General features: G+C 44.8%; 3 protein-coding genes across 5 annotated transcripts; 2 read left to right on the top strand and 1 right to left on the bottom strand.

Moving 5' to 3' along the window:
• Window positions 1-539: 539 nt before the first annotated feature.
• On the bottom strand, window positions 540-10426 carry paqr7a (progestin and adipoQ receptor family member VII, a). Of its 3 annotated transcripts, XM_086171799.1 has the most exons (4): window positions 7466-10426; window positions 5017-5150; window positions 4397-4490; window positions 540-3421 (listed from the first exon to the last, which is right to left on the bottom strand). In XM_086171799.1, the coding sequence occupies exon 4, from the start codon at window positions 3362-3364 to the stop codon at window positions 2315-2317; it is 1050 nt and encodes a 349-aa protein (XP_086027925.1). In that variant the 5' UTR covers window positions 3365-3421; window positions 4397-4490; window positions 5017-5150; window positions 7466-10426; the 3' UTR covers window positions 540-2314. The 3 variants fall into 3 exon arrangements, with proteins under 3 accessions (XP_086027925.1, XP_086027924.1, XP_086027926.1); XM_086171798.1 differs by lacking the exon at window positions 4397-4490 and having other exon boundaries at window positions 7466-10425; XM_086171800.1 differs by lacking the exons at window positions 5017-5150; window positions 7466-10426 and adding an exon at window positions 4617-4840.
• On the top strand, window positions 10426-17268 carry tmem222b (transmembrane protein 222b). Its single transcript, XM_086171802.1, has 6 exons — window positions 10426-10601; window positions 11468-11552; window positions 11799-11830; window positions 11906-12002; window positions 12079-12209; window positions 13487-17268. The coding sequence occupies exons 1-6, from the start codon at window positions 10477-10479 to the stop codon at window positions 13572-13574; spliced, it is 558 nt and encodes a 185-aa protein (XP_086027928.1). The 5' UTR covers window positions 10426-10476; the 3' UTR covers window positions 13575-17268.
• Window positions 17269-19267: 1999 nt separating this feature from the next.
• Window positions 19268-22564, top strand: tpbg1b (trophoblast glycoprotein 1b). The gene is made up of 2 exons (XM_086171797.1): window positions 19268-19645; window positions 21573-22564. Exons 1-2 carry the CDS (start codon window positions 19380-19382, stop codon window positions 22420-22422), a joined length of 1116 nt encoding a protein of 371 aa, XP_086027923.1. The 5' UTR covers window positions 19268-19379; the 3' UTR covers window positions 22423-22564.
• The last annotated feature ends 591 nt before the right edge of the window (window positions 22565-23155 follow it).

Below are 23155 nucleotides of genomic sequence, written 5' to 3'. Positions count from 1 at the left end.
AAGTTTTTCAGATTTCCATGTGAAAAGATACATTTTATAAATGGATGTTTAAATATTTTGATGCTGCACTTCAAGGTAATTTCCTGTATTGTTTGCGGATTTTTGCAGTAGTCTCTAAGTACGGATCAAGCGATTTTTATCTGTTTATTCTTACTGCTGCCAATGTCCTTTCTTTCCTCCACATGTTAACTCAAAGACCCAGACATGCATTCAGATTGAGCTAACAGGCGGAGGCCCCGCTGGGACGGACACCAAATGTCCACTTGGTTTCACCGGCTGCCACGGAAACCGATTAGAGAGGCATCCGTTTCCACTCTCGGAGGGGTCTTTTTTCAGCATCTCATCTTTTTGCTTCATCAATAAACAAATTGTTTCATACCTCTCTCAGGCATACACGACTTTGAGAGTCAAACTCCTGCAGAGGAAAGGCTGCATTTTGCTCTCAGGCTTCTTGACCAAAGAACTGCTGTCTGCCACGTTCTCAGGATTTTCAAGGCTATTATGAAGAGGTTTCTTCAACATCAAGATGCAACTCGCAGTTTGAGCTGTAAACTGAAAAAACTGTGTTATTTTAATAAGTTCAACACAAGATCAAGTTGTTAGCAGCAAATACACAGTTAGGTGAAAAAAAAAATAAAAACACACTGTACCTAGTATCTACTGCCAGCCTGGAGTTCAGCTGGTGGAGCCCAACATCTCAATCTTTACACACACGCACACGCACACGCACACACACACACACAAACACACACACACACACTTTTTGCTTTTGGGGGGGGGCGTCATTTTCTGGCAAGTCTTTGCTCACTTTTTCTTAATTTCTTTCTGTTTGAGGACATATTTTTAGTTGAACTTAAATTGAATTTCTTTAGTTAATTTGCAAGCAATAACAGTTCTTTTAACATTCTTGACATTTTAAGTAATTCATTTCTCATTTCAGGTGTTTTGACAGCTCTTAAATTTAAAAAAAAAACAAACAACAAGGGAAGTTAGCAGAATTTCAGACCTTATTTGCGTTACATTCAATCGTCATCTTATCATCACTTACAGAGGGGAGCGCTCTTCTCCCCACATTCTGACCTGTCATTGCAACAAATCCACGTTGCCATTATTTTTTCCCCCCAAAAAACACTTATGGAGACAAATTAAAGGAAAATCCCAAATCAACTTGCGGGGAAACAGGATAATAAAGTCATGCCCCAGAGGACGAAGGGGATCGTAATTCACAAGAACAGAATTTAATCCCTCTTAATCCTAGTTTGGGTTGATTTTTCCTTTAATTTGCCACCAAACAGTCCATTATTACAACACCTTTAAACCCAGATATAACAAACGTGTTCTCCATGATTAAAAAGGCACAAATAAGATTCCCTTTTAGACAATACACAGTGATCGTTGTAAGCCTCTCAACCCATAAATACCCACTGTCACTGAAGGCAGCACCGCCGCTCTGTCCCATTTAAATGTCATATTAAAGTGACGGAAAGCTGAAAAGAAGCAGTTTTGTAAACATGGCGTTTCCGGCATCCTCAAGCGACGGAAATGACAAAGTCGTCAGACACTTGCGGATTATCTGATGGCGTTCAGGGTTGGAGAAAGGGTCTGGCGTTGATACGCTGATTGACGCCGAAAACGACCCTTTTCTAACATTATTGTAAGATTGTCATAACATTGTTATTTCTCCAGTGCTAAAAATATCATCTGTCCTGGTTCACCACAAAAATATTTAACAGTATGAGTATAAAACATGAACCAGTTAAACAATGTATTATAAGTGCAGTTTTTCATCATTAGCAGTAGTTTTCATGAACTTTATTACTTTATGTAAGGCAGTAATACTATTTTTTTCAATTCCCCAAAATGAATTACATTATCTGCATATGTATTTAAAGTGAGATGCAGCACCACTGAGCTCGTATTCTAAATACAGAATTTTTAGAACTTGGGGGAAATAAAACCTTTGTGTGTAACACTGATGCTTTCAATAAAGGATATTTCTCAAATTTTGTGTCTTTTACTTTTTTTTTGTAATTTCGGTCCCTTTTAAAAAAAAAAAAAAAACACTAATTGAGAAAATTCATTTCAATTCTCGGAAGTTTCTGCATTTAGTTTTTTTTTTTAACTGACTAAATTACTCAGTGTTTACACTTGGCACTAAATTGCAATTAAAAAAAACGACTGAGGAAACATTGCATTGCAAACATTCATGACAGAGGTCAGGCAGGTCATCTAGGTATTAAAAATATTTATCAACATCATCCCATCTATTTTCCTACCAGTGTTAAAGTGCCTATAGTTCCTGCCGCAAGATTATTTACTTGGTTTTATCCTCAAGTACTCGCTTCGTCTTCCTCAGCATGAAGACAACGATCAGCACGCACACAGTTATGGTGACCACATACAGCCCTGCGAAGATGGCAGCGTCGTCGCTGTGATGCAGGCCCGTGTACAGCTCTCTGCGGGCCGTGAAGTCCAGGTGGGACGCGTGGATCTGGAAGAGGGTACAGCAGGACAGGAAAACGTGGAACACCTGGTGGCTCTGACCCAGGAAATCGCAGCGTCCCGGGAACCAGCGCTCCAGCAGCGGGACGGAGAAGAAGAAAGCGCAGCTGAGGAAGAAGAACACCTGGCCCAGGTGGTAGAACAGGGCGGGGTCGCTGCCGGCCGTGGGACCGGACCAGAGCCGGAGCAGCACCGGGCTGATGTCCCAGATGTAGGCCAGCGCCGAGGGAACCACCTGACCCACTTTGCGCACCCAGGAGGGAAGGCTATGGTTGCGGTACTTGCCGTAGCAGCAGCCGAGGCACGACAGGCAGCTGAGGATGGCGGCGACGGGCATGAAGAACCCGCGGACGCGTCGGTGGAAGGTCTCGTCCACGGCATAGTAAAAGTGGACCACTGCGCTGCCGTACTGGTACTGGGCCACCCCCACATAGTCCAGGAAGTAGAAGACAAAGTGGCAGAGCTCGGACTTTCCTCCCAACAGGTGAGCCGCCACGCTGAGGCCCGAGTAGGTCAGCGAGGACACGAGGAGGATCAACAGCGGCCCGGAGTGACGATCGCTCACGAAATCCACCGTCTCGGCCAGCTGGCGCGTTTTCACCACAAGGACCAAGAACGCTAGCAGGTGAGTCCAGATGTTGACCGTCTCATTGTGGCGTTGGAACATCGACAGGAAGTAATAGCGCCAGTTCTGGTGGAGTGGTCGGTAACCGGTGCTAACGTAGTTCTCCCTGAAGAAGTGGGGAACGTCGGTGTCTCTGATGGTGCCGGGCATGGAGGGCGCCGCCTCCGTCAGCATCCGTGGAACCTGCTTGATCTGCTGCAGGCTGATGAACACGCGGCCCGTTCTCTCCATTGCCATCGCGGGATTCCGATGAACTCCTGACTCCTGCTGTCGAAGCAAACGGCCGTGACGGTTCTGCAACAGTTTAAGAGTGACGTGAAAATGTGGGAACATCACTGGGGCGAAATTGTAAAGAGTTGACTTACAAGCTGAAAATTACACCAAACCATAAACTTGCACGCAGTGCCACTCAAACAATGCAGCGCTGAGGCTCTTTGGTCTACTTCTAAAAATTGCATTTGGATTATTTGAGAGCTGATATCGTGATTATCAACTATCACATTACTTGAAGTCACAGAGCAATGTTGTGGGGGCTCTGAGAGGAGGCAAATGCAAATATCTACACAGGAATGTATTAAAAATAAACACAAAGAGTTCCTTATTTGTGGCCAGAATACTTGTGGCAACATTGTGTGATTACTTAACTTCAATCCTGTGTGGACATCCACACAAGGGAGTATCTTGAGTTTTTTTTTTTTTATAAACCAAAACAATTCGTTTTGAAGTTCATACCGTAAACACCAGCTTCAATTCCATTTTAGACTCAAGTGCAACATCTGTCCACGATGTTTGCGTGGACGGATGGATTCAACTGAGCTGCTTGCAGGAGATGCTGCAAACATCTGTGGCGGCCAAATGAACTACAATCATGGCGTCTGTCATTTGGCCAAAAACTACAAAACTTGTTTGCCCTATTTTTTACCCCAAACTAGACACTAACTTGTTTATCTTCTTTGAACTGAACTGTTCGGTTCAATTATTTATTATCATGATTATTATTGACAACTATTTTAGTAATAACATTGCTATTATTAATTCATTTTTTTTTTTTAATATATTTTCTTTAGCTAGCGACTGACATGAATGGGAGTCCACTCGAGAAAAAATAAATCTTGTTTCCTCACAATGAGACCCCACGGCAGCAGAGAGGCCACATAATTCATTTATCTCCTTTAAGAACGAAACATTTGAAGTTGTGACAACTTTAAGACCCCACAAAATGAAGTTTTTTCAGATTTGGTGAAAGGAAACCGCGGCACGCAAACAAACCTGCGGCCTCCGGGAAGGTGAGCTCTTCCGACGGTTCCGTCCACTTCTTTAACGTGGTTAAACTCGAGATTTAATGAGTGTTTTCCACATTATCCTGAAATGAAACCACGTTTAATCCGTCCTCTTTAAGGTAAAGGGGCCGCATAAAAAGTCTGAAGACCATAAAGACGTTTATTTTGAATTTAACAAGATACTTAGGGCGAGAAAATCATTGTCAAACCGGTAATTGTCGTAATTGCTGTTTAGCTTCAAGCTCGGCTAAGCTAACTCCCTCCAGGTGTCGGAGGGTCTCATCTTCAGCCGAGCGGATTCAACTCCGTGGGGGAAAAAAAGTGTTTTATCCGACGGGAAACGGGCGAGAAAGAGCACGGCGGCGGCGTCAGGTGTTGCCCGGACAGGATTCGACCACAAACTAGGGAAAACAAACGCTGTCGTTTTTCTGAAGGGGCAAAGTTTGAATAAGCCCCGCCCCGCGGAGCCTCCGGGCTGCGCCGTGCAGAATATCAAGCGCCCTCATCAGCGAAGCCAGTCACGGCGGATCGCTTTGCCCTCGCTAAGGTGAGATCGATTTGCTCAAACTTGCAAGGTGGGACTGTGCCGGCGGGGATTGCCAAACTCACCGGGTTCTGCAAAAAAGATCGGACTTCCCTTGACGCCGCACCTTGTTCTGCTTTTTTATCCTCCCCTCGTCTTTTCTTTTCTTTTTCCCCCCAGCTGGCCGCAGATCATCGACCTTCTCCCGGAGCCCTCCGCTCTGAGGAAGAAGAGGAGGAGGAGGAAGAGGAGGAGGGGAGGTGGCATCAAGTGGCTCAACTGCAGACTCTCGCAACGGAAATGTTTGGATCTGAAGTTTTTTTTTTTATCTGTTGTGTGCATGTTCCGTAAAAAATGTCAAAAGCCTGATGTGTTAAAAACACATAAAAAACGCCTTAAATATTACAAAGATTCACTTTGTTGGAGGTGGAAAATCATGAAAATGAACTGGAAAAATAAATGGCTCCAAAAAAATATCTGATGCCGGAGGGTAAAATTGCCGTATCATTTTTGGATTGAAAGTCTTTTTTATCTGTTGTGTGCATGTTTCCAAAAATATCAAAAAATGCCTCTTTTACTGATGTGTTAAAAACAGGATAAATACTTTGCTGGAAGTGGAAAATCATGAAAATAAACTGTAAAAATAATTGGCTCCAAAAAAAATATTGGATGCTGAAGTGAAAAACTTGCCCTATCATTTTTGGATTGAAAGTTTTTTCTATCTGTTTGTGCACGTGTCGTAAAAAATGCCTCTTTTACTGATGTGTTAAAAACAAGATAAAAAAAAGGCTCAAAATATTACAAAGATTCACTTTGTTGCGAAATTAAACTGGAACAATAATTGGCTCCAAAAATATGATTAAAAAAAAATTACCCTTTCATTTTTGGATCAAAAGTTTTTTTTTCATCTGTTGTGTGCATGTTCCATAAAAAAATTAAAAAAAAAAGCCTCTTTCACTGATGTGTTAAAAACCAGATAAAAAAACGCCTTAAATATTACAAAGATTCACTTTGTTGGAGGTGGAAAATCATGGAAATAAACTGGAAAAATAAATGGCACCAAAAAAATATCTGATGCCAGAGGGAAAAATTGCCGTATCATTTTTGGATTGAAATTTTTTTTTTATTTGTATGTTTCGAAAAAATATCAAAAAAGGCCTCTTTTACTGATGTGTTAAAAACAAGATGAAAAAAAGGCCCAAAATATTACAAAGATTCACTTTGTTGTGAAATTAAACCGGAACAATAATTGGCTCCAAAAATATGATGCCGAAGGGAAAAAAATTACCCTTTCATTTTTGGATCAAAAGTTTTTTTATCTGTTGTGTGCATGTTTCGCAAAAAAATGTCAAAAAACGACTCTTTTACCGATGGGTTTAAAAACAAGATAAAATACCCCCTTAATATTACAAATACTCACAAATTTGGAGATGGAAAATCATGAAAATGCACTGGAAAAATAATTGGCTCCAAAAATATGATGCTGAAGGGAAAAAATTGCCTTATCATTTTCGGATCCACAGTTTTTTTTATCTGTCGTGTACATGTGTTATAAAAATGCCTCTATTACTGATGTGTTACAAACAAGATTAAAAAAAAGGCCCAAAATATTAAAAGATTCACTTTGTTGTGAAAATAAACTGTAAAAATAACTGGCCCATTTATTCATTCAGCATCAGATATTTCATCTAACTTATTTATTTTGAGAAAGTTTCTCTTTTTCTAATTTAATTTGTATTTTATACCCAGCAAGTAGACAGTTTGGAGTAATTTTGATGGTTCGAACCGTGATGCGCCCCCAGGGGTCACTGAAGCCTCTTTTTGAGGTAAAGGTTGCACAATTCGGGGGGCCCGTGGTCTGGAAGAATCGGCAGGAAGATGACGAGAGAGGCTGTTTGGATCTGTTCTGTAAATACACTTGATCTTGGTGGAATAAATATTGACTACCCGTATAAATTCAACCACACACGAGGTCAGCAATGACTGGCTCGGTGGTGATTTGTGTGTGATAACCTCTTGTGATCCGTCTCCACTCCAGGACGTTTCACTTCTTGTTCCACACAGCTTCTACTTTATTCTACTCCACTATTGACTTTTGTGGACAAAATTTACAAACAGTCTGCCTTTGGTGGTTAAAACATTTTTCAAATGAATAATTTAATAAGCAGAGTGTGTACACACACGTACGAACATAAATGGAGCTTGTTTTTCAGGTTGGACGACTAAGGATTTGTGAGCCTGTGGCAAAATTCAACCTGTGCATAAAGAACTTGATTCCTGTTAAACAGAAAAAATGCCCCGGGGGATCACATAAAGAGCAGACACTCAAAATGCTGCCAAGAAGCTACGAAATCACAACCAAGTGTCAAAGGAACCGTGAAGAACGAGATCTCAGCAATGAAACGCATCCATTACGACGACATATCACAGCCCTGTGGTTCTCTAATTGTCTGTACATGTACCGGAAAGTGTGGTGTGACTGGTTAACCCTGTTCTGTCAGAACATTTGTGCGTTCAAGCAGCTGAATGACTTACCTGCTCAAGCTGTTTTCTTAATTCGAAGGAGTCCGGTACTGATGCAGCCTGTCCACTAGAGGGCAGTCTTGCCATATGTAAGCTTGTTGGTGGGCTCATTCACAGCGTCAATGTTGATTGGGAGGTTTTGTCAAGGCAGGGAAATTGAAAGAAAAGAAAACAGTCATTAGTGTTGTTAACACGTCCACCCTTTGGAGACATTTTCCGTTTCTGACCTCGTCAGGAGAAACTTGCTTGAAATAAACACAAATTAAGTAGCGTGTTGACAAACAGAAGCAAAGACAGTGACCTTTCTGTCCCCCAGAGCTGAAGTCGGTATGACATCTCCGACAAATTACATTCGATCAATGGATCGATTTTTTTTTTTTCCGAAATTAAGGAGTTGACCAGTAAACTAGTTAAACTGTGGTTTATCAAGTCGAAACTAAAAATGTTGTGGAAGTTAATCCATATAAATCAGCGTTCCTCCACATTAATATAAGTTTGGCTTTTGTTTTTTCATTTCAAAAAGACAGAAAAACAGCATCAATAAACTTACCATTGAAAAAAAAAAACCACAGGCTTCAAACTTAATCTAAATTGTGCCTCTTAACTTTTAGATTTGTCCCCTTTCTTGCTCTTTGCTCGCGGTTCTGAGCAGCAGGTGAAGATTTAGCCCCCTGCAGGCTGAGCATCATCTCGCCACCGATTTTCGCCCCTTCACTCTATCGCCTCTGACGAATTCTTCAAATGGTTTCGAAAACCCAACGATAATGGTAGTCCGGGGAGCTGAAGTGGAAACAAGCAGATGCTTGACATTTCACTTTTCAAACCTTTGACTGAAAAGGACAAGGCGTCACGGAGCTCCAGCCTCAAAAGCGTCGCATCCACGGGCCTAATTGGGTCGGACGACTGCGCCGGATATCGAGGTGGCATTTTATGGGAGAATTCCCCCAGCTACCTGATGATGAGCCCGGCGTGCCTTCGTTTATCAATGTCCACTTGTTTTTGCTGAGTAGTTTGTTTTCGGTCTTCGCACAATATATCACCTGTCAGGTCTAATGGGACCCCGGGATGGAGAACACAGAACCCGTGCTGGTCCCTCGGGTTCAACTCTTTTCTTTTGTGCTGCACACGACGGCTGGTCCCATTAAACTATTGGTGGTGGGACTGAATTCGGGAAGTAACAATGGAAGAGACATAAATGGATCCCTGGGACCAGATTTGAAAACAAAACATACGTATTTTTTATGCAGTTGCTCTCCAAATGTGTCTCAGCATTTGTATCGGTGTCAACATTTGTATTAAAACATGCATCTCAAGCAGTTTTGGAACGGCTTTTTTTTTAAATGTCTGGTAACCATGGCAACAGTAATCATGAAAAGCCACAGTAAAAAACAAAAAACAAAAATGAACAAGGAGTGCATTGGAACTCGTCCTCCTGCAGCTTTGTGTGTATGAAGAGATCAAATCTCAGTCAGGATGAGTTTAGGATCACTTTTCAAGAACAATTTCAAGTAACCACGGCAACGCCTCAACGCAAACATTCAACTGGAGCAAATCAAGCACAGGGTTCTTTCCAGCAACATGCAATTTAGACCTCGCTCTTAGAAATCCCCAGACAGGGGGATGTGGGGGGTTCGTATGTGAACATGCTGCATCAGCACGCATCGGCCGCCCCACAACGCATTGCGTCTCTTTGGCGTTCGCAGGTCAGGGGTTCAACAACCCGTCAGAATCCTGGTGTTTTCAAGTGGAAAACTTTGGTTCAGTCAGAAATCCTGCAAGTTGGACTCTGCAGAACAGCAGAAAAGCCACTCGCTCATTAAACTGGCCATGTTTTTATAGGAATCATCAGTTGGAGCTCAAAACTTCTCCACTCTTGAATTTTCAAACCCCTTGTGCATATGATGGCTTGGTGCTGATAAACACGTTTGCCAACAATTTCAAAGAAGAGAACATTTAATTTCATCCCGTCATTAAATAAAATACTTCGACTCACAGGAACAACTGAGGCATCATTTTTGCAAGCGTTTCATCTTTTGCAGCGAACAATGCCTCCATTTTTCCTTGCAACTTAGGCCAACTCAAACTGACACTGAAAAAACAAACAAAGGCTGAATTCTACCCTCGGCTGCACCTCCTCCATCGCCTTATTTCTATCCCTTCAAGTTCTCAATATACTGGCTGGTTCCTCTGCAACAAAGAGCTTCTTCTCGCCCCGCATCCTCTCAAACCTGGTTCTGATCACAGTGGAGTTCGAGTTCTGGTCACTTTTCTGAAAATGTAGGCACAACAATCTGAGGAGGTTCCAGCCTGTCTGGAAGATACACTGTATCTGTTATGCATGCAAGCACAGCAGTACACACACACACACACACACACACACACACACACACACACACACACACACACACACACACACACACACACACACACACACACACACACACACACACACACACACACACAACTGGCTTGAGGCTGGGTGACTTGAACCAACCAGCAATAATAGTGCACTGAAATGTCTTTTTCGTTTCTCCACAGCGCCATTGGAGTGATTGTGCATGGACAATGTTGAATAGGGAGTACATTTTTCCTCGTTCTGTGACAAATATATCTCCATTTGGGCGAAGAAAGACATTAAAAATGAAAACAAATAGAGCAGCTCGCTCTCACAGTCCATCAGGTCTTTCCCAGGACGGCAAGGATTGCGAAGGCGAACAGAGTTGTGAAGCTGGCATTCACGAACAGCACACTTCCGGTCGTACCTTTCAAAATAATGAAAACACATTGACTTCCGGTGTTGAGTTTCCCTTCGGATCCTCATTTCTGGTGTTTTGATTTCACACGCACATGAATGCAAATGCAAAGAACGACGTTAAGATTGTACTTTTGAATGCGCTTTTTGTCTTAACCAATTCGTAAAATGTTTCGGAGCTTTTATTTTGAAATCTCACGGACTTGTGCTCGTCGCGTTCGTCCGGCGCTGCTCGGCTGCGAACGGGACAAATGAAGTTCATTTTCCACAGATGGTGATGGCGGATGTTGTGGAAAAAGACACCATGAAGAACTACCACATCGCGTCCGAGAAAATCAACCCGGAGACGAGTCGATACCCCCACTGCATCGTGTGGACGCCCATCCCCGTGTTGTCGTGAGTCACGGAAAACACCCGGAACTAAGTGGCAGTTTTAGCTTAGCATGCTAACTTAGCAGCCAAACGTACAAGTACGATCCTGTTGCTGCTCAAGACTTTCAAAAATCTAATAATGCCAACGTTTCCGTGTCAAAGTAGGGAATGTGATTTCTGAAATTTTGACATTTCAATAAAAGAAAATCAAAAGGCGTAATTAGTGTCGGGGGCATTATGTTAATCTGGCATAAAGAACGACTTATAACGCAAACAAATCACTGATAGGCAACCTATTAGTGTTGACGCTGCAAAGTTCTTCTGAACAATATTAGGGTAAAATATTAGCTCATATAAGTGTTATAACGCCACGAAAGTATCTTTACAACACTTATTATAATACATCATATTATATATTATTATTGCAGCATAGCATACATATATATATATGACGTCGACTATGACAGCATACTAGGCATTGTATTATGTAAACAAAAATAGATCTCTCCGCAGACTTTAAGGAAAGGTAAACTTTAACTATTGAAAATGTAGTTATTTGAAATTCAAGCTAACTGGGAGGAACAATGTTGATGTCCATGTTGCATCACAGGTGTTGTCGCCTTTGTGATGTCACGGCAGATGTTTTGGTGATTTTAAGAGAAAGACTATAATCCATAGTGGTAAAGTGGAATGGAAGATCTTCTATTAACGGCTACAGTCGAAATTGTTGTGGACATTTAAGGTTGTGCTATTTATGCTGCACTCACAAGCCTAAATAAGTATTTATAGTCTCAGTGTCTGTGAATATGTCCATCAGTAATGTCCGGTTATACTACAAGTACACGGTGTCTTGGGGTGAAATGTTAAAATACCTTGCTGTTTTTGCGCAGATGGCTGTTTCCCTTCATCGGTCACATGGGGATCTGCACTTCCACCGGCGTTATCCGAGACTTTGCTGGACCCTACTTTGTCTCGGTAAGTCTTCACGTGGGTGACTGCTGGCCTGGTCGGAGGAAACAACACGTGCTTGAGATTAAAATGCCGACTTTTAACATTGTGGATAAATAGCACGTCCGGTGTTTTGACCACAAAAGTGCCGTCGGCATGTGTTTGTGTTACCGGGATGGCGATCTAAATCACATCCCGTGGATTCACTGCTTCACATCGTTCACGTCTGTATTTTTGCTGCGTGTGATATCAAGAAGGTGTTTTCTGTCGCAGGAGGACAACATGGCCTTCGGGAGACCAACAAAGTGGGTACATTTTCACCGCCGCTGTATGTTTGACCTCAGGTCGGCTCCACGGTTAATCTGTCTTCGTATGTGAAGGTACTGGATGCTCGATGTGAGCAAAGTCTACGCCAGCGGCTCTAACGCCTGGGACAGAGCCGTGCACGACGCCTCCGAGGAATACAAGCATCGAATGGTAGGAGCGGGTTTTACGACGACAAGATCAGTTGTTGTCATCTACAATAAAAGCTATAACTTGCGTATTTTTAAAGCACAACCTCTGCTGCGACAACTGCCACTCGCACGTCGCCATGGCTCTAAATCTGATGCGCTACGAGAACAGCACCTCCTGGAACATGGTCAAACTTTGCCTCCTCGCTCTCATCCATGGAAAACACGTCAGGTGAGGCAATTCGTGCGGTTGCGCCGTCAAACGTACCCCGAGTTAATCATCACTATTTATATTGTTGTTTAGTTCTGGTTGTGTATTTTTCACGCTCTCTGTTCCTTCATGTTGTCCATTACTATCCCTGATGTTGTTGTTGCTGCTGTCTTTTTAATTGTGGATGTCCGGCTATCATCTGTCTTCTAACGCTGCTGTGACAAAGGAATCTTCCCTGTGGGGATCAATAACGTTTATCTTATCTTAAAATATTGCTACTGAGCTGTAGAGCACTGGCATGTGTAAAGTCAAGGCAGGTGCTCCGAATAAAATCAAACTTTAATTTTCGAGCTTTGAGTCCAACTGTGCTGAAAGGATCACTATGCCGGATACTCTCTTTGATATTATCAAAAACAAGGCAACGGATCTGACTAGTCATTACTGTGGTATGAAATAAGCATTAGCTGCGACCCAGATAATGACTGAACTTCCCTCCTCGTGTCTGCAGAGAGCCAAGATGTCAGTGTTTGGACTCCACTGATCCGTCGGCCGACCGATATCAATCTTTCAGAGGATTAGTAAATGTCAAAATGTGTATCTTGATCAGTTTTGCCGTTTAGACATTTCCAGCCGCGTTACATAGAGGACATTTTTCCTTTCTACCTAAGCCGTGTGGTCTGTCTTGACTTTTACACCCGAATTCAAGCTGATGGCAGGTGTTGATGACATGTTTAAATGCAATGCAAACATCTAGTGATATTTAACTTGTAAGCTTCTTGATCAGCTTAATCAGATTTCAGAATCAATGGGGTTTCAGTCCTGATCCCATCTCTGTTGTCGTGATATCATCTCAGAATAAAATGTACAGCTTTCCATTCATGCACAGGCATTATCCACATTTGGCAGACACTTTTGTCCAAAGCGACTTACAATAGAGGACATGAGCACTGCAAATAATACTTGCAAATACAAGATGCACAGGAAATATACAGAACAGTAAGCTGGGGTTAGTCATGAACAAACGATTAAAATAATATTCCTTAAGCCAGATCACTAAAGCCTTATGAGGTACATTAATACTTCAGTGTGTCCTCAACCAAAACAACATTATGATAAGTAAAGATAAAAGAGCGTGCATTGCTCATACTTGACCGCAATAGAGGGCCTCGGGTTAAGAACGTGATTGTAAAGAAATGGATAATAATAGGGGGGGAATTCACCCAGATGTTTTCTAGGACATAGCATGGCCGCCACCTTGCTCTTCTCTCCTCACCTCCACCCGACTCCTTCTCCTCCAGCTGCATCGGCTTCCTGAAGACGTGGCTGCCGTTCCTCATGCTGACGGGCAGCATCCTGACGGTGGCTCTGGCCCTCAACATGCGGTGACCTGACCCCTCCACTCCCTCGCCCCGACGTCCGATCCGCCTCTGCAAGAACAACACCGGGGAGGAAGCCATGACTTTTGTGCGGGGAGAAGAAAAGGAGGCAGAGGAGGAAGTTAGAAAGGAGACCTACGCCGACACCTTTGGTTTGTGGAATGCTGGCGAGCGCTTTCCTCCGGAGGAGATGCCGGAATCGACGGGAATTTATTTTGTATAATTTATTTAGACGGACCGACCCCCTACTCTTTCCCTGCTGCGACAACTAGCAGGGCCACAAACACAGTCGGTGGGTTCTGTTTGGACAAAGTGTCAGTCAGGTTGGTTGCCTGCGCGGCACAGAAATAATCCCGCTATATTAATATTTGAACGGATTACGTACTTCCGAGGGAGACACATCCACGCCTTGCTTTTCCATTTGAACAATCTTACTTTTTAACGGATTGGGAGTGTAATCCCATGATTCAGTGCTTCCTGGGTGTCACTTTTTTCTACTGGGGAGCGCAAACATGCTAAATCGATTACATGCCTTTCTGGGGGAATTTAGCGCATTTCACGCTCTGGTGCGACGTAAAGCTAAACACGCCGGCGCCATTTGTATTTTTTCACTGCATCGGATTGTAACTGCATCTCCCGGGTGTTTTTTTTTTTTTTTTTTTGCATGGTGTCAGTTTGAGATGCGTCGCCTCAAAACGGGTTTACAATGAATGTTTTCACACCTTTTTAAGCGCGAATCATCGAGCGTAGCAGCCGGAACGAACGCGGCAGTGGAAACCAGCAGAATGATTGTGCCAAAACATGTGAGACCAACTCTGATTGTGCCCTTCGCATATATTGAATACACTCTTAAGCCAAAACAGGTGATTGATCGATCCGAAATTATCCAAAGTCTGCGTGCTCTGCAATATTGTTTTCCAACCGTAACCGGGGAAATGGAATCAGTGCCTGAAGATGTAGATGGGAGAAAAAAAAAAAAATCTAAATTTTTCAGCGCTTCTGCGCTTATTTTTGTCCCGGTCCTGAAATAATTCCTCATGTTGCTCCGCACTCCAGATCAGTTGCCATGGATGCTTGCGGATCCAAATCCCCTCATTGTTCGCAATCAGTCGGAGGAAGAAAAAAAAGTTTTAAGCCCTCTCTTTGTCTGCGAGAAGCAGCAGGTAGCCAGGATCCTCAGGTTTTCACGCTCCCTAACACACACACACACACACACACTCACACACACACGGGTTTTGCTCCTGCTGTTTTCCACCTCTGCTGATCACATTGTTCAGGAAACTTTCATACGACCGGTCCAACATCCTGCAATAATCCAGAGAAGATGTCATTCATTTTGGAGCTAAAAATCTTTCTTTGTTCATAACGGGATCAACACCTCATTCAGGATTACGTCCAAAGCGTCTGTCCTTTGGCCTTGTGTGTGTGTGTTTGTGTGTGTGTGTCGTTTTCTGTACATATTTCAAACACGCCTTACATCGACCTGGTGCTCAGTCAGCAAAACGAGTTTTTCGAGCGCGGCCGGGAGTGATAAATCGCAACATTGATCAAGCGGCTGATAATTTGAGCCGCATTTCGTGCCTTGAGGAAGTGGCAGCGTCGGAGTAAGCAGCCGAATTCAAGGGTGACCCATGCGGAATTAGAGCTGAGGGTGGAAATTGAGCTTCTTCAATAAATGGATAAAATAATCAATGGAGAAAGAAATGACAGTGTCAAGCGTTTGGTCTGTAGACACCAACCTGGACTGGATGTCCTGACGATGTTGTCACAATTGACGTTCGGTCCAGCGAAAACAAGGCCGACGTCAGTTCGCCGGACTCATCGGACAAGAGTGTCTTTGGATGTTGACAGGAAAGAGAGACGGGCCGATCGAATCTACTCTCTCCTCCGTCGGATTCGAGATTCATGCCGAGTTCATTTCAATCTTTGTCACAACACAAGATTCAGATCTGGAGCGACTCTAGAAAAGCATGAATGAAGTGACTTGTGCAGATTTGATGGGGAGAAACCCACGTGCTCAAGTCATTTTAAGAGCCACGTGGAAAGTTGTTAAGTAGTCGTACCTGCTGTTGGGAAGAGCTTGGAAACCTGCAGAAGCAGAGTGGCCATCCGTCATCTCATCAGCTGATTGGATGGTTCGTTAAAAGGATTGTTTTAGTAAAAAAAAACAGTTCATTTTTGTTGTCTCTCAAAGTTCACCACGGCTTTTCACTGTCCAAAGTATTTTCCATCAGATACCTCAAATAAACCGGAGAATACTTGGAATAAAAGGGTGTCCGATGGTCGCTGCTGCCCTAACGGACGCTGAAATCTGTCGTGATCTCCAGAAAAAGTGGAGAGCCTTAGTTTGATGATTGTTTTATACCGGAAAAGAATTCCCCTTTTGTTGAGACAAGTACTGTTGATCTAAGCGGAGCTTCTGCTAAGGATTGGGTCATTTTACACTCATGTGTAAATCAATATAAACATCCAGGTACATATCGGGGAAAGCAGGAGGCGTCTTTTTAAATCCATGACTTTGTTTGTCAGCTTCGGCATCGGAAAGTTGCCCCTCGGTGTAAATACAGATTGTCCGTCTCCTTATTCAACCAGACATTCAGCTTTTACATTAATGTGTGGATTTAAATTCTGTTGGATTTTTGCTGACAGGTAGCTGGAGTTATTATTCGGGGAAAAAAAAAGAAAATATATTAAAAAAAAACAGCAACATCTTACATCTCTGTCCAGCTCACAGGAGCGTTTTCTTGAAAAAAAAAAAAAAAAAAAAAACAACACAAAAACGTACCTGTTAAAGAAGAAACCTGAAAATAGTTGCGGCTCCTGATAATTGTGTTAAACGTTGGAAGCGACTCAAACCTGAATCCTGAATATTGGACTTGTTCTCGGAGTCAAAGAGCTCATTCATGACCTCCTGAGCTCTGGAGGGAAAAGAGAGAGAGAAAAAAAAAAAAGCTGTGAATGAACAAATAGACCTCTGAGATTCTGCCTCCCCCCCCCCTTTCTTTTTTAACATTCTGTCCGACATTGTCGGCGCTTCGGTGTACAAACACGCACGCTCAGAGGGGGAGCGTGCGCGGGAATGCGACGCCGGGAGGAGACGGGCGGCGTGAATGGCGTTAGACGTCGCCTGCTGCGGTGCCTTGCTGTATCCAGGGTCCGGGGCCAGGAATGCGGGGACCTGCGGCTCCCGGCGATTCAGCCTGCGGACAAAAGACAGTCGGGATTCTATTATCAGAGCCTCCGCCCAGAATATCTACTTATACCGGCCTGGAGAAACACAAATCAAAAAGCTTTTTTTGTTTTCCCCCTAATCCTGAAAGTTACCTTCTATGCTGCGGATCACTTCGCCGGTCCTGCCGGTGACTGCGTGAACCAGATGTATTTACGACAACTGTAACAATAAAGATGTCTTGGTATTTTAAGGCTTTACCTTGATGAGTTTCTACCACGCCGTTGTCTATATTAATCCATGTTGGTCTCAGTCCATTTGCATCCTGATTATTTCTGTCATTGTCACTGTTTATGTTCATATTCTTTGGTTTTGGTTGTCTATTCTCACCCGTGCTGTCTTTTTCATTCTGTCTATTCTTATCCTTGTTGTTGTTGTTCACTCTGTTTATTTACTTGTGAATGTCTTTTAATTGTCTCTATTGTATTTATTGATACTGTGACTGTTAACGGGGATCAATAAATGTCTTACCCTACTTGTAGGGTTATAGGAGGCGATGGAGAGGTCTTCCTCCTCCTCCTCCTTCCCGGGTTTATAAATGGAGGACAAACTGGGAGGCGTTTCTGGTGGGGCTCAGTGGAAGGCGCTGGGATACGCGAGAAGGGTCGAGGTCTTTGAAGCTTCGCTATCAAGCGGCTAAAAGTCTCACTCAGAGGCCACTTTCCTGCCGAGCGCCATTCAGGGCCGGGGGATCAAAAGCCGGCCGGCCTGGCCCCCCCAAACCCCCCCAACCCCGCCGCCAGTACCACCTGGGTAGGTGGGAATGACAAGGGGGGAGCAGACGGGGGAATGGGAGGGGAGGAGGGGGGGAATCCACATCCAGACGGAGGCCTGTGGGGGAAACGGTGAAAGCAGGAAGTTTGAAACTGCAAGGATGTGAAATAAGATGCTATTGATCTCCAATGGGGAAATTGGTTGTCACAGCAGTGCGATATCAATAATATGAATATAAAATAGAGGAGACAAAATGTGACAACAACATTACATTACATCTTTTACATTACATTGCATTTGGCAGACGCTTTTATCCAAAACGACTTACAATAGAGGACATAGGGACTGCAAATACACTTGCAAATACACGATGCACAGGAAATGTACAGAACAGTAAGCTTGGGTTAGTGAGGGTTTTTTGTTTTTGTTTTTTTTTGACAGAGACACACAAACGTACACACACACACACACACACACTGCATAGCCTAACTTGCTGCCAACCTGATCTGGGGCATCAGCGCAGTAAAAAGTCCTGAAAGAGAAACGTTTTTACCTGTTTCTTGAAGGTTGAGAGAGATGATGCTAGTGTTGTTGGTTCTGGGAGTTTGTTCCACCACTGAGGTAGTAGAACTGAGAACAGTTTTGCCTGAGATCGCTTAGAGCGAGCAAAAGGTACTGCTAGTAGGTTTGTATTAGACAGCAGCGAGGATGAAAATTAAAGAAGAAAAATGAAAATTAAAAAAGGGAAAAATCGGATAAGCAGGGCGAGAATGGGGCGAAAACTTTCCTTCTTCTCCCTTGGGCTTTTCCCACCCCTTCTCTGGATCCTCGTCTCACACCAACTAACTCCAGATCTTCTCTCACTACATCCACAAATCTTTGGTCTTATTCAAAGTCCCAACTCTCTTGCCTTTCCTCTTCTCTCTCTGCTTCCCAACACGCCTTCCTCCTCTCCTTCTTCCACCCACGGTCGCCCAATTTCCACCGGTTCCCAGTAGGTCATCGGTACCGACAGCGGTCGTTGTTAACCCTTAACCGATCCGGTATGATCTGGTTATTATGGTTGATTCGCATGTTTGGTTTGGGCAAAAGTTTTACACTTTCTGGCGCAACCCTCCACATTTATCCAGGCTTGGGACCGGCTCAGGGCCCGCTGCCCCGCCGCGGCAGCATTGGAGCGGCAACAACAATAAGGATGAAAAAAAGTAGAAAGAAAATGAACGCAAGTTTGTTTTGTTGGTAAACTGTTAAAGATGCAAGAAAAAAAAAAAGTAAACACACACTTCCAACTGTCACCTATGCAAGTCTTGACCGCAGGATGTCCTTCTGACTTTTCCTGCAAGGTTACACTTTTTATAACGCCTTCAAGAGGCTGTGTTGATATTCAGTCATTTTCAAAAGGCTGATTTTGCTCATTTCTTTTGAAAGCGGTACTTCTTGCTACTTTCAAGTCATGAAGCGATGTGGCTATGAACTAATAGTTGCAGAGGGAGCTGAAGGAGCAGAGGGTCTCCTCCTCTCTGCAGGCTCCTCCCAGATCATCACCACCTTCATCATCATCATCATCACCATCAGCACCACGACACACCGCGATGCTTTCAGTCATCGTTGGCGTGGAAGAAGCGACGCCTGGTTTCTTCCCGGCAAAAGGAGAACCCCCCCTCCCCTTCTTCCCGACGCCCCTCCCCGTCCGATCAGCACGATTTCCCCCCCACTTTCTTGTCCTCATGGAAATCCCAGCCGCACTTTGTGCACCGGCGCAAAGTTGAGGGACGCCGGCGGAGGATGAAGAGGAGGAAGATGCGCCGCTGATCGTTTTATTTCCCCCCTTCTTCTTGCACCGGTTCTTCCCACTCCCCGGTCCGTCCCATCATGCTGCAAGCGGCGAGCAGCCTGGTCCTGTGGACGCTGCTGCAGCCGCTGCTCGCCGGCGCGTCCGCGTCGTGCCCGCCGCGCTGCGAGTGCTCGGAGGCGGCGCACACCGTCAAGTGCGTGTCCAAGGAGCTGCGCGGCGTCCCGGCCGGGATCCCCGGCTACGCCCGCAACCTCTTCATCACCGGGAACCGGATCGGCCGCCTGGGACCGGAGTCTTTCCGGGGCCTGGACAACGTGACCAACCTGTCGCTGAGCAACAACCGGTAACCGCGTCCGTCCGTCCGGAACCGGCGGGGTCTCTCCGGCGTCTCTGCGGGGTCTCTCCGGGGTCCCTGCGGGGTTCCTGCGGGGCCCCTGCGGGGTGCCTACGGGGTCAAAGCGGGGAATGTGGTTTTCAGACTATTCTCAAAAAACTAAAGCAGGGATCTTGCAGAAAAACTTGTTTTGAGAGTGGCTTTCTCATGATTTTCAGATATTTTTAGAAAAAAAAAGCCAGGATCCTGCGGGAAAAGTGCTTTGGACAGTAGCTTTTTCAAGATTTTGAAAATAATCATGAAAAATGACGGGGTATCTTGCAGGAAAAGTTGTTTTGACAGTTACTTTCTCAAGATTTTCAGACATGTCTAGTAAAGTAAAGCAGGGATCTTGCAGGAAAAGTTGGTTTGAGAGTGGCTTTCTCAAAATTTTCAGACATTTTTAGATAAAAAGCCAAGATTCTGCAGGAAAAAGAGGTTTTAAGAATGGCTTTTTCAAGATTTTCAGACAATCCTAGAAATATAAAGCAGGGATGCTGTTGGCAAAGTTGTTTTGGGAGGGATTTGGAGAAAGATTTCAAACACATTTCTGGAAAAAAAAAAGCTGGATTCCTGTAGGGAAAGTGGTTTTGAGAGTGGCTTGTTCAAGATTTTGAGACAATTCTAGGAGAGAAAAAAAAAAAGCAGCATCCGGAGCTTTTATTAACAGCTTGTTAAGGTTTACGACTCCGGATCCAAGGGATTTACGACCCTCTCATTGGGCTGTTCTACTTTTTATTGTCTTTTTTTTTTCCCCCCTCGAAGCCTCGACACATTTTATGTCTATTTGTCCTTCTCTTCCCCTGCTGATGTTAAATCGTCCCTCGTTTCTCTCTTTTCACTCTCGCTTTCATTTCTCATTTTACCCATTGGAAGGATTGCTATAAATGGAGATTAAAAAAGGAAACCCTGCAAAGAATGCAAAGAATCGATTCATTTATTTTTATCAGGTTTGCCAATTTGACAGTCAATAAGTTATTTGAGTTTTATTTGCAAAGTTAAAGGTCTACGTTTCTCCATTCTGCCTCGTTGAAAGTGAATATTTCTTGAAATTTTGTCACAACGTTGAATCTCCCAGGGGTTGTGCTCATCTGAGGATGCCCGAGCAACATTGTTGAAATCTAAAAATCAATCTTCATCCATCATGAAAAGTGATTTACTTCTGCAGACAAATGTGTCAGAGTTCCTTCAAAAAAAAAAAAGGTGTCCTCTTCCCCCCTCCGTGATGAATATTAAAACCGGAGCAGCTGTTCAGACGCCGCCGTCTTCCTTTCAAAGTCGGTGAAGGTGTCATTTCCTCTACCTCCGGCCGCTACCTGTCGGCTTTATAAATATTTGCGGTGTGGCAAATCCCGCGGGAATAAAGGGGGATAATCCCGCCGAGGGTCATAGGAAATGGACACTTTGATCACCAGAGGGGAAGGCTGACAGACGGGAGCAACCGGCGGTATTGTCATCTTTGTGCTTGCCTCCGTTCCTCCCAGGCCTGTATAAATGTATTTTACAAGCTAGTTTTGGGTCTGAAGGAAGAATTCGTGGAGACTGACTGCGATTGCAAACACAAAACGGTGCAGGATTTTAAATCCTGCAGTTGCAAACGCTGTACCCTCGATGTACCCTCGATCAGAGAACCGCGCCACCCCGATGGTTGTTTTATCAAAGGTCGCTGATAGTTTTTTTTGTGCGCGTTTATCGCCGTTAAGTGCGTCAATTTCAGTTCTTCCACTTCCTGTCCTATTTGAATAAAAAGGATGACCTCTCGCCGATATTCATCGTGTATCATGTATTTGCAAGTGTATTTGCAGTCCCTATGTCCTCTATTGTAAGTCGCTTTGGATAAAAACGTCTGCCAAATCCAATGTAATGTAATGTAATGTAATATCCCCCCCTCATCCAGAATCACAGAGGTGGAGTCTCATACCTTTGCGGGCCTCAGCAGCCTCCGCTCTCTGGATCTGAGCAACAACCAGCTGGCCGTCATCCACCCGGAGGCCTTCACCGTGCTCAGCCAGTCCCTGCGGGAGCTCAACCTCAGCCGCGCCCTCTACAACCACTCCTCCGTCACGGACCTGGCGGTCGCCCTGCGCTGGAGCTCCCTGGGGTCTCTGCAGGGTTTGGATCTGTCCCACAACAGCTTCATCTTCCTGCCTTCGCGCATCTTCTCCCACCTGACGGGCCTGCGGCGCCTCCTGCTCTCCAACAACTCCCTGGTCGCCCTGCACAACGCCACGCTGTCGGGCCCGGAGCGCCTGCAGGAGCTGGACCTGACGCAGAATGCCTTCAAGGACATACCGGAGGAGGGTCTGCGGGAGCTGGACGCGCTCCCCGCCGCCCGGCTCCACCTGGGGGAGAACCCTTTCACGTGCACGTGCGGCGTCGAGGCGTTGGCGCTGTGGCTCAACCGGTCGCGGGAGCGCATCGGGGACGCGGAGGAGCTGGTGTGCGCCTTCCCCGCTAGCATGCGCAATACGTCCATGTTGGCGGCCGCCGCCATGACCCTGGGATGCCAGCAGAGGTCGGCGGGGACGGACCTGGCTCTGCAGACCTCCTATGTCTTCCTGGGCGTCGTCCTCGGTTTCATCGGGCTCATCTTCCTCTTCGTGCTCTACCTGAACCGCCGGGGGATCAAGAAGCGCGTCTACGACATGAGGGACGCCTGCAGGGAGGTGTGGGAGGGCTACCACTACCGCTTCGAGATCGACTCGGACCCCAGGCTGTCGCACGTCTCCGGCAGCGCAGACATGTAAGACGGCGGCTGGGAACTTCCTCCGACGGTTTTATCAGTAGAAACATGTAAAAAAAAAAAACAATGTACAAATTTGTCTGTAAATATTTACATAGAACAATGTTAATATTATTGTAGCCTCGACGATGAAAGACTTCCTGGTCCGTCCGGACAGCTCTACCTTGATTTATACTTCTGCGTCACCTCCCTCAGAATTAGTTTGAGCGCTCGGAACGAGATGGCGGCCAGGCGTCGTTTCGAGCGCTTCAACTAAAACTGAAACAATGAGAGAATTTCAAAAAATGAGTCCCATTCCAGGAAAGTAGCTTTGTGAAAAATGCTGAGCGCCGCTACAGCGCCCCCTTGAGTTTTGGTGCCGGGTCGCGTATTTCAAGTAAAATGGCGTCCAATCCGAATGACCCTCGCTTCAGGTCGTGGGCGGAGCTAATAAATGGGCGAGGTCGTGCTCCTCCCCCTCCGGCGACACTTTCCCCCCCGCCATCATGAATAGAAGTTGCGGTGTTTTTTGAGAAATACCAGAGGGACGAGAACCCCTGAGCTCAATTTACATTTCTAGCGGCGTGAACATGAGCATAAACAACTCAGGTTCTCCACAAAGCTGTGACCTGAAGGCAGCCCTGCCACACTTATCAACACTTTCCATCATCCATCACCGATGAGACTTTCTGAGCTGCGGCGGAAACTAAAATAAAAACATTATTCAGCTCATAACTCAGACTCTAAAATCCTCGCAA

This window comes from Fistularia commersonii, chromosome 24, assembly GCF_037954325.1.
Source record: "Fistularia commersonii isolate RoL2024-O1a breed Wild chromosome 24, RoL_Fcom_v1.0, whole genome shotgun sequence".
NCBI lineage: Eukaryota > Metazoa > Chordata > Actinopteri > Syngnathiformes > Fistulariidae > Fistularia > Fistularia commersonii.
This window is presented reverse-complemented; position numbering and strand designations above follow the sequence as displayed.